Genomic DNA, 13,651 nt, shown 5'->3' on the forward strand with positions numbered 1-13,651 from the left:
AGCAGTAGCAGAGTGAAGGTGTGATGTAGTGTGGGGACCGGGGAGGGAGAGCAGTAGCAGAGTGAAGGTGTGATGTAGTGTGGGGACCGGGGAGGGAGAGCAGTAGCAGAGTGAAGGTGTGATGTAGTGTGGGGACTGGGGAGGGAGAGCAGTAGCAGAGTGAAGGTGTGATGTAGTGTGGGGACCGGGGAGGGAGAGCAGTAGCAGAGTGAGGGTGGGATGTAGTGTGGGGACCGGGGAGGGAGAGCAGTAGCAGAGTGAAGGTGTGATGTAGTGTGGGGACTGGGGAGGGAGAGCAGTAGCAGAGTGAGGGTGGGATGTAGTGTGGGGACCGGGGAGGGAGAGCAGTAGCAGAGTGAAGGTGTGATGTAGTGTGGGGACTGGGGAGGGAGAGCAGTAGCAGAGTGAGGGTTGGATGTAGTGTGGGGACCGGGGAGGGAGAGCAGTAGCAGAGTGAGGGTGGGATGTAGTGTGGGGACCGGGGAGGGAGAGCAGTAGCAGCAGAATGAGGTTGTGATGTAGTCCCCGTGTGTGGGAAGGGAGGGTAGTAGCAGCAGAGGATGGGAGGGAACATTGCACAGAGTCCTCCCCGGGAGACGAGCTGGGCTTCCACAAAGCTGAATGAGCCTCTCCAGTTCCTCCATTCATCCCCAGCCCCCTCTCTGATGCTGCAGTCGGGGAGAGCAGAGCAGCGATGTACGGTAAGAAGCTGCCTATCCCTGTACACCCTGCACACCCTGGCCACAGGGGCACTACCGGGGGTATACACTCTATTCACGGTGTATCTGTTTGTAACCTGTATATGTGTACACTATATATCTGTATCCTGTGTGTGACCTGCAGCTGGCACAGTGTATGGTATATGGAGTCATCTCTATGTACTATATATCTGTATCCTGTGTGTGACCTGCAGCTGGCACAGTGTATGGTATATGGAGTCATCTCTATGTACTATATATCTGTATCCTGTGTGTGACCTGCAGCTGGCACAGTGTATGGTATATGGAGTCCTCTGTATATACTGTATATCTGTATCCTGTGTGTGACCTGCAGCTGGCACAGTGTATGGTATATAGAGTCCTCTGTATATACTGTATATCTGTATCCTGTGTGTGACCTGCAGCTGGCACAGTGTATGGTATATGGAGTCCTCTGTATATACTGTATATCTGTATCCTATGTGTGACCTGCAGCTGGCACAGTGTATGGTATATAGAGTCCTCTGTATATACTGTATATCTGTATCCTGTGTGTGACCTGCAGCTGGCACAGTGTATGGTAGATGGAGTCCTCTGTATATACTGTGTGGCCTGCAGCTGGCACAGTGTATTGTATATGGATTTGTATCTATCTATCTATCTATCTATCTATCTATCTATCTATCTATCTATCTATCTATCTATCTATCTATTTATCTATCTCATATCTTTCTATCTCGTATCTATCTATCTATCTATCTATCTATCTATCTATCTATCTATCTATCTATCTATCTATCTATCTATCTATCTATCTATCTATCTGTATCCGGTGTGTGACCTGCAGCTGGGACAATGGATGGTGCATGGAGACATCTGTATCCTGTGGGTGTCACATGCTGTCGCTGTGGGGACACTGCAGTGTTTAGGGGTCCCCCAGCTGGACGTGGTGTGATACATGTGCTGTGGGGAATGTAGTGTTGTTCTTGCCTGCACATTGTCCTGTCTTACAGTAGCTCAGGTCTCTAATTACATGGGAAACCTTCACCCTATTTGTGCCTGAATGACCCTATATCTGTGTCACTTTACTATGATGAATTTAATCTGCTGCAAATGTTTACAACACTTTCCCCTAGTCCTAATAATAATAGTCCTGTAACCAGCTCATGGCCGGTGCATACCCCCCCCCCTTCTGTTACAATATGAGGCAGGTATCTGTGATTTCATGGACTAATAACTCTTGTGACTCATGTTGCATATTGCATTTATTACTTTATAATTAGATCACCTGTGTTTGCATAGAGCCTGATTTAGATGTGTGGTCTGTTGCAGCCACCTCTGTGTCTTTTGCTTCAGCTGCGACTGCGTCTATATGCTAATGGTCTTCCTATTGAGGCGCCCACCAGCTGCGACGCTACTCCGTAGCCGTGCGTATGAAGACGCACCATCTAAGATTGCATCAGCCCTATGGAGGTGCAGATTCTCTGTTTGATCATGGCCGCCTGTGTCAGTACAACATCGTCTTTAGACGCTGACCGCGACACACCCGCGTTTGGCTGGCGGCCATTCTGTTACCACACAGAGACGCCCAGTGAAAATAACTCTGTGTCCAAATTCATTTTGCACCTCGGAGCGGTAACCATCAGGGTTCGTGCGCAGTGCGACTCGGATGCACGCGCAGACTGAAAACATTGCACGCTTGCGTCCGACATTGGTGCTGCATCCACCTTTTGAATCAGTCGCTATGTTACATTCCGCACCGCCAGCTCTGCCTTATCAGTGTGGGGATGTTACTGCCGAGGATGTGGGGTCTGTGAGTATCAGACCGCCTTAGTGACTGTGGGGTCTACGGACTAAGGGGTCTATTTACTAAGCAGTGTTAGGGGACAGAGTGAAAAGTGATAAGAAAGTGATAAGGTACCAGCCAATCGGCTCCCAACTGTCATCTCACAGGCTGTTTTTGAAAAATGACAGTTGGGAGCTGATTGGCTGGCACCTTATCACTTTCTTAACACTGTTCACTCTGTTTCCTAACACTGCTTAGTAAATAGACCCCTAAGCCTTGGAGAGAGAGAAATTGGACTGAGGTAAAGTACCAGCCAATCAGTTCCTAATGGCCACTTTACAAGCTGAGTTTGAAAAATGACAGTTAGGAGCTGATTGGTTGGTGCTTTATCCCTCTCCACTTTAGCTCTCTCCAAGGCTTAGTACATAGAACCCTGTGATTGATGGAGCCTCTAATTTGCACATCCCTCCCAAAGCTGTCACTGGTATTCCCCGTAAATATATCTGCCTCTCTGCCTGGCACAATGAAATGTTTGCCCTGAGAGAATGAGAGATCTTGTAAATTTCACATTTCCACATAACGTTAGAATAAAACAAGATGGATATAAATAGGATAAAATAACACAAAATAAAACATAGGAACATTAGCATCTTTAGAGGCGGCCCCGGGCTGCTTGTCTGCGGAATTTACATTTAAATTGATTCCTGAATATTTCTGATAGCGTGCGAAACTGTCTTGTTATATTTTTTTGTTTGGCGTGTAGCGTATACGATTTTCTGCCGCAATGAAGGCAGTTTTCAGGCCAGAGAAGCTTACAATCTAACTTTGGGTGACTGAGATATAGACCAAGGTAACACAGAGTTAACGGCGGGATTCAAACACCAAGGGACGAGGGGTCTCCAGCAAGTCTGTTGGTCTCATTGGTATTCTGTGAAATGTTATTAAAACACTACTCAGCTAAAGGTGACCAACATGGATAAAGAGTCCAATATATATCTGAGCTCGCACAGATAACGTGCTCTGAGAAGTCGCCTTATCTGAAACATGTCGTCTTCCTGTTTGGTGAATGGATTGGTCACAGTTCCTTAGTTCCTCTATTATTCTCGTTTACTGGGCTTTAAAAATATGTTTTCGGCCATTGTTTTGCATTCGGCCCTCTGTATCACTGAGCCGTCCCTTCCTAATGTTGGCGCATTTAAAATTCCATGCCTCTGCTGTAACTTCATTATTGCTCTGTCAATGTGTTATGTAACTGGGGAATAAACCTGATTTACAGCTGGCGATGTCCTTTCTATCCGACGGTGAGAAAACACATTTGTGCCGCAACCAAATAATATCTGTGGTAGATAATAGCAGGTGATATCCATGCGTCCGGCACAGGGGTGCGGGCTGGATGTCATTGAGATACCATGCAAATAGAGGACACCAATACCCTTGCCTTGCTCTAAGTTCTGATCCATTTCGCGGGCGGCTTGCTGTCCTGTCATTTCATTCTAGTCCTGTTTTATTGTTTAATGAATGTAGTGAATGAACTCTCATTACTTTGACACACCAAAAGGTCTTTGATCTAGGATTTTCCATGGCTGTCCCAATGGTTTACACTCTTGGGGGTAAATTTACTAAAGTGAGAGTTTATAGAAGTGAGTTTTAAAAATGATGTGGCCCATAGCAACCAATCAGATTCTAGCTATTATCTTCTAGAAGGTGCTAGTTAAATGTTAAGTAGAATCTGATTGGTTGCTATGGGCAACATCACTTCTAATAACTCTCACTTTAGTGAATTTACCCCCTGATGTTTGAGATCAGTGGGACGCTGCTCCCAGGATTACTGGATGGATTCATGTGTAGGCCGCGGACATTGCACAGTCCATGAACTGTTTTAGGGCATAATACATTTTGTGGCTTTTCTTTAACGTGCTGACTTCAAATGCACTAAAAGCAGACTAGTGATGGGCAAGAGGCGCCCCCAGAGCGGAATACGTCCCCTGGACCACCCACCTGCGCCCCCCAGTTACTTCCTGCTTTGATTTGTTTGTTCCGGTTTGTAACACTTGTCTAAAATGGCTGCTGATATGTCATTACCGATAGCCGTCTCTTTCTTTTATTAAATGTAACGTTTTACTGTATTAGCGAGATAACGTTTAATGCGCGGCCCTCTGACGGTTAAAGGGCCGCCCAGTGCGGCCCCTGGGGTGTATCGGGTTGCCTGTCACTGCTGTAGAGAGAGAATCTGAGATCCGAGGCGCGCGGAAGGAGGCATCTGGCACGGTGAAAGTCCTGATTTTATTGGGGTAATCCTTATTTATCACTGCCGCCAATGAGCAATATGTTCAGGGTGTATATTGACTGTTTTAACCGTGTATTGTGCATAAATTCATTAATTATTTTCTTGTATTTGGAGGTTGGGGTGGATTAGTCATTAATTACACGGACATAATCCACAGACCATGGCATTGGTTTTTCTCACACATTGATTGAATCTTAGGTGTGGGGACGGCGAGTACAGAGAGTCAGCGCCCGGCTGTCCCTATCACACTGAAGTGGCTCTTGTTACTGTAATGATCTCAGTAGTGTGATTACTGCAGTATATGAGAGGAAGACAGAGACTTCCTCAGCCGGGATCATTGTGTGTCACACTCCCCCCCCCTCCTTCACTGCCTCATTCTTATGTGACCAGAACAACACTTCTCATTTGTTACTTTGTATACTAGAATGGTGGGAAATAGAGAAGTTATTCTGGAGTCACTGGGTCTGTATACAATCATTCCGTGTGTGTGACCAGCTGCACAGTACCACTTCACAGGTTCTGATTGCTATGTGTAATTCTCAGTGTATACAATCATCCCGTGTGTGTGACCAGCTGCACAGTACCACTTCACAGGTTCTGATTGCTGGGTGTAATTCTCAGTGTATACAATCATTCCGTGTATGTGACCAGCTGCACAGTACCACTTCACAGGTTCTGATTGCTATGTGTAATTCTCAGTGTATACAATCATTCCGTGTATGTGACCAGCTGCACAGTACCATTTCACAGGTTCTGATTGCTATGTGTAATTCTCAGTGTATACAATCATTCCGTGTGTGTGACCAGCTGCACAGTACCACTTCACAGGTTCTGATTGCTATGTGTAATTCTCAGTGTATACAATCATTCCGTGTGTATGACCAGCTGCACAGTACCACTTCACAGGTTCTGATTGCTATGTGTAATTCTCAGTGTATACAATCATTCCGTGTGTGTGACCAGCTGCACAGTACCACTTCACAGGTTCTGATTGCTGGGTGTAATTCTCAGTGTATACAATCATTCCGTGTATGTGACCAGCTGCACAGTACCATTTCACAGGTTCTGATTGCTATGTGTAATTCTCAGTGTATACAATCATTCCGTGTGTATGACCAGCTGCACAGTACCACTTCACAGGTTCTGATTGCTATGTGTAATTCTCAGTGTATACAATCATTCCGTGTGTGTGACCAGCTGCACAGTACCACTTCACAGGTTCTGATTGCTGGGTGTAATTCTCAGTGTATACAATCATTCCGTGTATGTGACCAGCTGCACAGTACCACTTCACAGGTTCTGATTGCTATGTGTAATTCTCAGTGTATACAATCATTCCGTGTATGTGACCAGCTGCACAGTACCATTTCACAGGTTCTGATTGCTGTGTGTAATTCTCAGTGTATACAATCATTCCGTGTATGTGACCAGCTGCACAGTACCACTTCACAGGTTCTGATTGCTGGGTGTAATTCTCAGTGTATACAATCATTCCGTGTGTGTGACCAGCTGCACAGTACCACTTCACAGGTTCTGATTGCTGTGTGTAATTCTCAGTGTATACAATCATTCCGTGTGTATGACCAGCTGCACAGTACCATGTCACAGGTTCTGATTGCTGTGTGTAATTCTCAGTGTATACAATCATTCCGTGTGTGTGACCAGCTGCACAGTACCACTTCACAGGTTCTGATTGCTGTGTGTAATTCTCAGTGTATACAATCATTCCGTGTGTGTGACCAGCTGCACAGTACCACTTCACAGGTTCTGATTGCTATGTGTAATTCTCAGTGTATACAATCATTCCATGTGTATGACCAGCTGCACAGTACCACTTCACAGGTTCTGATTGCTATGTGTAATTCTCAGTGTATACAATCATTCCGTGTATGTGACCAGCTGCACAGTACCACTTCACAGGTTCTGATTGCTATGTGTAATTCTCAGTGTATACAATCATCCCGTGTGTGTGACCAGCTGCACAGTACCACTTCACAGGTTCTGATTGCTGGGTGTAATTCTCAGTGTATACAATCATTCCGTGTATGTGACCAGCTGCACAGTACCACTTCACAGGTTCTGATTGCTATGTGTAATTCTCAGTGTATACAATCATTCCGTGTATGTGACCAGCTGCACAGTACCATTTCACAGGTTCTGATTGCTATGTGTAATTCTCAGTGTATACAATCATTCCGTGTGTATGACCAGCTGCACAGTACCACTTCACAGGTTCTGATTGCTATGTGTAATTCTCAGTGTATACAATCATTCCGTGTGTGTGACCAGCTGCACAGTACCACTTCACAGGTTCTGATTGCTGGGTGTAATTCTCAGTGTATACAATCATTCCGTGTATGTGACCAGCTGCACAGTACCACTTCACAGGTTCTGATTGCTATGTGTAATTCACAGTGTATACAATCATTCCGTGTATGTGACCAGCTGCACAGTACCATTTCACAGGTTCTGATTGCTGTGTGTAATTCTCAGTGTATACAATCATTCCGTGTATGTGACCAGCTGCACAGTACCACTTCACAGGTTCTGATTGCTGGGTGTAATTCTCAGTGTATACAATCATTCCGTGTGTGTGACCAGCTGCACAGTACCACTTCACAGGTTCTGATTGCTGTGTGTAATTCTCAGTGTATACAATCATTCCGTGTGTATGACCAGCTGCACAGTACCATGTCACAGGTTCTGATTGCTGTGTGTAATTCTCAGTGTATACAATCATTCCGTGTGTGTGACCAGCTGCACAGTACCACTTCACAGGTTCTGATTGCTGTGTGTAATTCTCAGTGTATACAATCATTCCGTGTGTGTGACCAGCTGCACAGTACCACTTCACAGGTTCTGATTGCTATGTGTAATTCTCAGTGTATACAATCATTCCATGTGTATGACCAGCTGCACAGTACCACTTCACAGGTTCTGATTGCTATGTGTAATTCTCAGTGTATACAATCATTCCGTGTATGTGACCAGCTGCACAGTACCACTTCACAGGTTCTGATTGCTATGTGTAATTCTCAGTGTATACAATCATTCCGTGTATGTGACCAGCTGCACAGTACCACTTCACAGGTTCTGATTGCTATGTGTAATTCTCAGTGTATGCAATCATTCCGTGTGTGTGACCAGCTGCACAGTACCACTTCACAGGTTCTGATTGCTGTGTGTAATTCTCAGTGTGTACAATCATTCCGTGTGTGTGACCAGCTGCACAGTACCACTTCACAGGTTCAGATTGCTGGGTGTAATTCTCAGTGTATACAATCATTCAGTGTGTGTGACCAGCTGCACAGTACCACTTCACAGGTTCTGATTGCTGTGTGTAATTCTCAGTGTATACAATCATTCCGTGTGTATGGCCAGCTGCACAGTACCACTTCACAGGTTCTGATTGCTATGTGTAATTCTCAGTGTATACAATCATTCCGTGTATGTGACCAGCTGCACAGTACCACTTCACAGGTTCTGATTGCTATGTGTAATTCTCAGTGTATACAATCATTCAGTGTATGTGACCAGCTGCACAGTACCACTTCACAGGTTCTGATTGCTATGTGTAATTCTCAGTGTATACAATCATTCCGTGTGTATGTGACCAGCTGCACAGTACCACGTCACAGGTTCTGATTGCTGTGTGTAATTCTCAGTGTATACAATCATTCCGTGTGTGTGTGACCAGCTGCACAGTACCACTTCACAGGTTCTTATTGCTGGGGTGTAATTTTCAGTGTATACAATCATTCCGTGTGTGTGACCAGCTGCACAGTACCACTTCACAGGTTCTGATTGCTGTGTGTAATTCTCAGTGTATACAATCATTCCGTGTATGTGACCAGCTGCACAGTACCACTTCACAGGTTCAGATTGCTATGTGTAATTCTCAGTGTATGCAATCATTCCGTGTGTGTGACCAGCTGCACAGTACCACTTCACAGGTTCTGATTGCTGTGTGTAATTCTCAGTGTGTACAAGCATTCCGTGTGTGTGACCAGCTGCACAGTACCACTTCACAGGTTCTGATTGCTGGGTGTAATTCTCAGTGTATACAATCATTCCGTGTGTGTGACCAGCTGCACAGTACCACTTCACAGGTTCTGATTGCTGTGTGTAATTCTCAGTGTATACAATCATTCCGTGTGTATGGCCAGCTGCACAGTACCACTTCACAGGTTCTGATTGCTATGTGTAATTCTCAGTGTATACAATCATTCCGTGTATGTGACCAGCTGCACAGTACCACTTCACAGGTTCTGATTGCTATGTGTAATTCTCAGTGTATACAATCATTCCGTGTGTGTGACCAGCTGCACAGTACCACTTCACAGGTTCTGATTGCTGTGTGTAATTCTCAGTGTATACAATCATTCCGTGTATGTGACCAGCTGCACAGTACCACTTCACAGGTTCTGATTGCTGGGTGTAATTCTCAGTGTATACAATCATTCCGTGTGTATGACCAGCTGCACAGTACCACTTCACAGGTTCTGATTGCTATGTGTAATTCTCAGTGTATACAATCATTCCGTGTGTATGTGACCAGCTGCACAGTACCACGTCACAGGTTCTGATTGCTGTGTGTAATTCTCAGTGTATACAATCATTCCGTGTGTGTGACCAGCTTTACAGTACCACTTCACAGGTTCTGTTTGCTGGGTGTAATTCTCAGTGTATACAATCATTCCGTGTATGTGACCCGCTGCACAGTACCACTTCACAGGTTCTGATTGCTATGTGTAATTCTCAGTGTATACAATCATTCCGTGTGTATATGACCAGCTGCACAGTACCACTTCACAGGTTCTGATTGCTGTGTGTAATTCTCACTGTATACAATCATTCTGTGTGTGTGACCAGCTGCACAGTACCACTTCACAGGTTCTGTTTGCTGGGTGTAATTCTCAGTGTATACAATCATTCCATGTGTGTGACCAGCTGCACAGTACCACTTCACAGGTTCTGATTGCTGTGTGTAATTCTCAGTGTATACAATCATTCCGTGTATGTGACCAGCTGCACAGTACCACTTCACAGGTTCTGATTGCTATGTGTAATTCTCAGTGTATACAATCATTCCGTGTGTATATGACCAGCTGCACAGTACCACTTCACAGGTTCTGATTGCTGTGTGTAATTCTCAGTGTATACAATCATTCCGTGTGTGTGACCAGCTGCACAGTACCACTTCACAGGTTCCAATTGCTGTGTGTAATTCTCAGTGTATACAATCATTCCGTGTGTATGACCAGCTGCACAGTACCACTTCACAGGTTCTGATTGCTGTGTGTAATTCTCAGTGTATACAATCATTCCGTGTGTGTGACCAGCTGCACAGTACCACTTCACAGGTTCTGATTGCTGTGTGTAATTCTCAGTGTATACAATCATTCTGTGTGTGTGACCAGCTGCACAGTACCACTTCACAGGTTCTGATTGCTGTGTGTAATTCTCAGTGTATACAATCATTCCGTGTATGTGACCAGCTGCACAGTACCACTTCACAGGTTCTGATTGCTGTGTGTAATTCTCAGTGTATACAATCATTCCGTGTGTATGACCAGCTGCACAGTACCACTTCACAGGTTCTGATTGCTGGGTGTAATTCTCAGTGTATACAATCATTCCGTGTGTGTGACCAGCTGCACAGTACCACTTCACAGGTTCTGATTGCTGGGTGTAATTCTCAGTGTATACAATCATTCCGTGTGTATGACCAGATGCACAGTACCACTTCACAGGTTCTGATTGCTATGTGTAATTCTCAGTGTATACAATCATTCCGTGTGTGTGACCAGCTGCACAGTACCACTTCACAGGTTCTGATTGCTGTGTGTAATTCTCAGTGTATACAATAATTCTGTGTGTGTGACCAGCTTTACAGTACCACTTCACAGGTTCTGTTTGCTGGGTGTAATTCTCAGTGTTTACAATCATTCCGTGTATGTGACCCGCTGCACAGTACCACTTCACAGGTTCTGATTGCTGTGTGTAATTCTCAGTGTATACAATCATTCCGTGTATGTGACCAGCTGCACAGTACCACTTCACAGGTTCTGATTGCTGTGTGTAATTCTCAGTATATACAATCATTCCGTGTGCATGATCAGTTGCACAGTACCACTTCACAGGTACTGATCGCTGTGTGTAATTCTCAGTGTATACAATCATTCTGTGTGTGTGACCAGCTGCACAGTACCACTTCACAGGTTCTGTTTGCTGGGTGTAATTCTCAGTGTATACAATCATTCCATGTGTGTGACCAGCTGCACAGTACCACTTCACAGGTTCTGATTGCTGTGTGTAATTCTCAGTGTATACAATCATTCCATGTATGTGACCAGCTGCACAGTACCTCTTCACAGGTTCTGATTGCTGTGTGTAATTCTCAGTGTATACAATCATTCCGTGTGTATGACCAGCTGCACAGTACCACTTCACAGGTTCTGATTGCTGTGTGTAATTCTCAGTGTATACAATCATTCCGTGTGTGTGACCAGCTGCACAGTACCACTTCACAGGTTCTGATTGCTGTGTGTAATTCTCAGTGTATACAATCATTCCGTGTGTGTGACCAGCTGCACAGTACCACTTCACAGGTTCTGATTGCTGTGTGTAATTCTCAGTGTATACAATCATTCCGTGTATGTGACCAGCTGCACAGTACCACTTCACAGGTTCTGATTGCTGTGTGTAATTCTCAGTGTATACAATCATTCCATGTGTATGACCAGCTGCACAGTACCACTTCACAGGTTCTGATTGCTGGGTGTAATTCTCAGTGTATACAATCATTCCGTGTGTGTGACCAGCTGCACAGTACCACTTCACAGGTTCTGATTGCTGGGTGTAATTCTCAGTGTATACAATCATTCCGTGTGTATGACCAGATGCACAGTACCACTTCACAGGTTCTGATTGCTATGTGTAATTCTCAGTGTATACAATCATTCCGTGTGTGTGACCAGCTGCACAGTACCACTTCACAGGTTCTGATTGCTGTGTGTAATTCTCAGTGTATACAATAATTCCGTGTGTGTGACCAGCTTTACAGTACCACTTCACAGGTTCTGTTTGCTGGGTGTAATTCTCAGTGTATACAATCATTCCGTGTATGTGACCCGCTGCACAGTACCACTTCACAGGTTCTGATTGCTGTGTGTAATTCTCAGTGTATACAATCATTCCGTGTATGTGACCAGCTGCACAGTACCACTTCACAGGTTCTGATTGCTGTGTGTAATTCTCAGTATATACAATAATTCCGTGTGCATGATCAGTTGCACAGTACCACTTCACAGGTTCTGATCGCTGTGTGTAATTCTCAGTGTATACAATCATTCTGTGTGTATGGCCAGCTGCACAGTACCACTTCACAGGTTCTGATTGCTGTGTGTAATTCTCAGTGTATACAATCATTCCATGTGTATGATCAGTTGCACAGTACCACTTCACAGGTTCTGATTGCTGTGTGTAATTCTCAGTGTATACATTAATTCCGTGTGTGTCACCAGCTGCACAGTACCACTTCACAGGTTCTTATTGCTGGGGTGTAATTCTCAGTGTATACAATCATTCCGTGTATGTGACCAGCTGCACAGTACCACTTCACAGGTTCTGATTGCTGTGTGTAACTCTCAGTGTATACAATCATTCTGTTTGTACGGAGTAGCTGCACAGTACCTCTTCACAGGTTCTTATTCCTGGGGTGTAATTCTCAGTGTATACATTAATTCTGTGTGTACGGAGTAGCTGCACAGTACCACTTCACATGTTCTTATTGCTGGGTGTAATTCTCAGTGTATACATTAATTATGTGTGTATGACCAGCTGCACAGTACCACTTCACATGTTCTTATTGCTGGGGTGTAATTCTCAGTGTGTACATTAATTGTCTGTGTTTGACCAGCTGCACAGTACCACTTCACAGGTTATGTTTGCTGGGTGTATATATTCTGTGTGTAAAGAGAGCTGCACAGTATCACTACACATGTTCTGATTGCATCATGTAGTTCTCAGTATATATATTAATTCTGAGTCTATGGGCAGCTGCACAGTATCACTACACATGTTCTGATTGCATCATGTAATTCTCAGTATATATATTAATTCTGTGTCTATGGACAGCTGCACAGTATCACTACACATGTTCTGATTGCATCATGTAATTCTCAGTATATATATTAATTCTGTGTCTATGGACAGCTGCACAGTATCACTACACATGTTCTGATTGCATCATGTAATTCTCAGTATATATATTAATTCTGTGTCTATGGACAGCTGCACAGTATCACTACACATGTTCTGATTGCATCATGTAATTCTCAGTATATATATTAATTCTGTGTCTATGGGCAGCTGCACAGTATCACTACACATGTTCTGATTGCATCATGTAATTCTCAGTATATATATTAATTCTGTGTCTATGGGCAGCTGCACAGTATCACTACACATGTTCTGATTGCATCATGTAATTCTCAGTATATATATTAATTCTGTGTCTATGGACAGCTGCACAGTATCACTACACATGTTCTGAATGCAGGATGTAATTCTCGTTTATACTGTACATTTATTCTGTGTTGATGGCCAGCTGCACAGTATCACTTCTCATATTCTGTTTGCTGGATGTAATTCTCGTGTATACATTTATTGTGTGTTGATGGACAGCTGCACAGTACCACTTCTCATATTCTGTTTGCTGGATGTAATTCTCGTGTATACATTTATTGTGTGTTGATGGACAGCTGCACAGTACCACTTCTCATATTCTGTTTGCTGGATGTAATTCTCGTGTATACATTTATTGTGTGTTGGTGGACAGCTGCACAGTACCACTTCTCATATTCTGTTTGCTGGATG

The 13,651-nt window shown here is 44.2% G+C and overlaps 1 protein-coding gene across 4 annotated transcripts in view; it reads left to right on the forward strand.

Moving 5' to 3' along the window:
- The first annotated feature begins 499 nt into the window (after positions 1–499).
- The window catches only part of EFR3B (EFR3 homolog B), a 361,584-nt gene continuing 348,432 nt past the window's right edge, over positions 500–13,651 (forward strand). For 2 of the 4 annotated variants that reach the window (XM_088447581.1, XM_088447583.1), the window contains exon 1: positions 500–701. In XM_088447581.1, coding sequence (XP_088303707.1) covers positions 561–701 — 141 coding nt within the window. In that variant the 5' untranslated portion in view covers positions 500–560. The remainder of the gene's footprint in view (positions 702–13,651) is intronic. The other 2 variants (XM_088447582.1, XM_088447584.1) reach the window with 1 other exon arrangement.

Source organism: Taudactylus pleione, unplaced genomic scaffold (assembly GCF_031769625.1).
Source record: "Taudactylus pleione unplaced genomic scaffold, aTauple2 ptg000434l, whole genome shotgun sequence".
NCBI classification, from domain to species: Eukaryota; Metazoa; Chordata; class Amphibia; order Anura; family Myobatrachidae; genus Taudactylus; species Taudactylus pleione.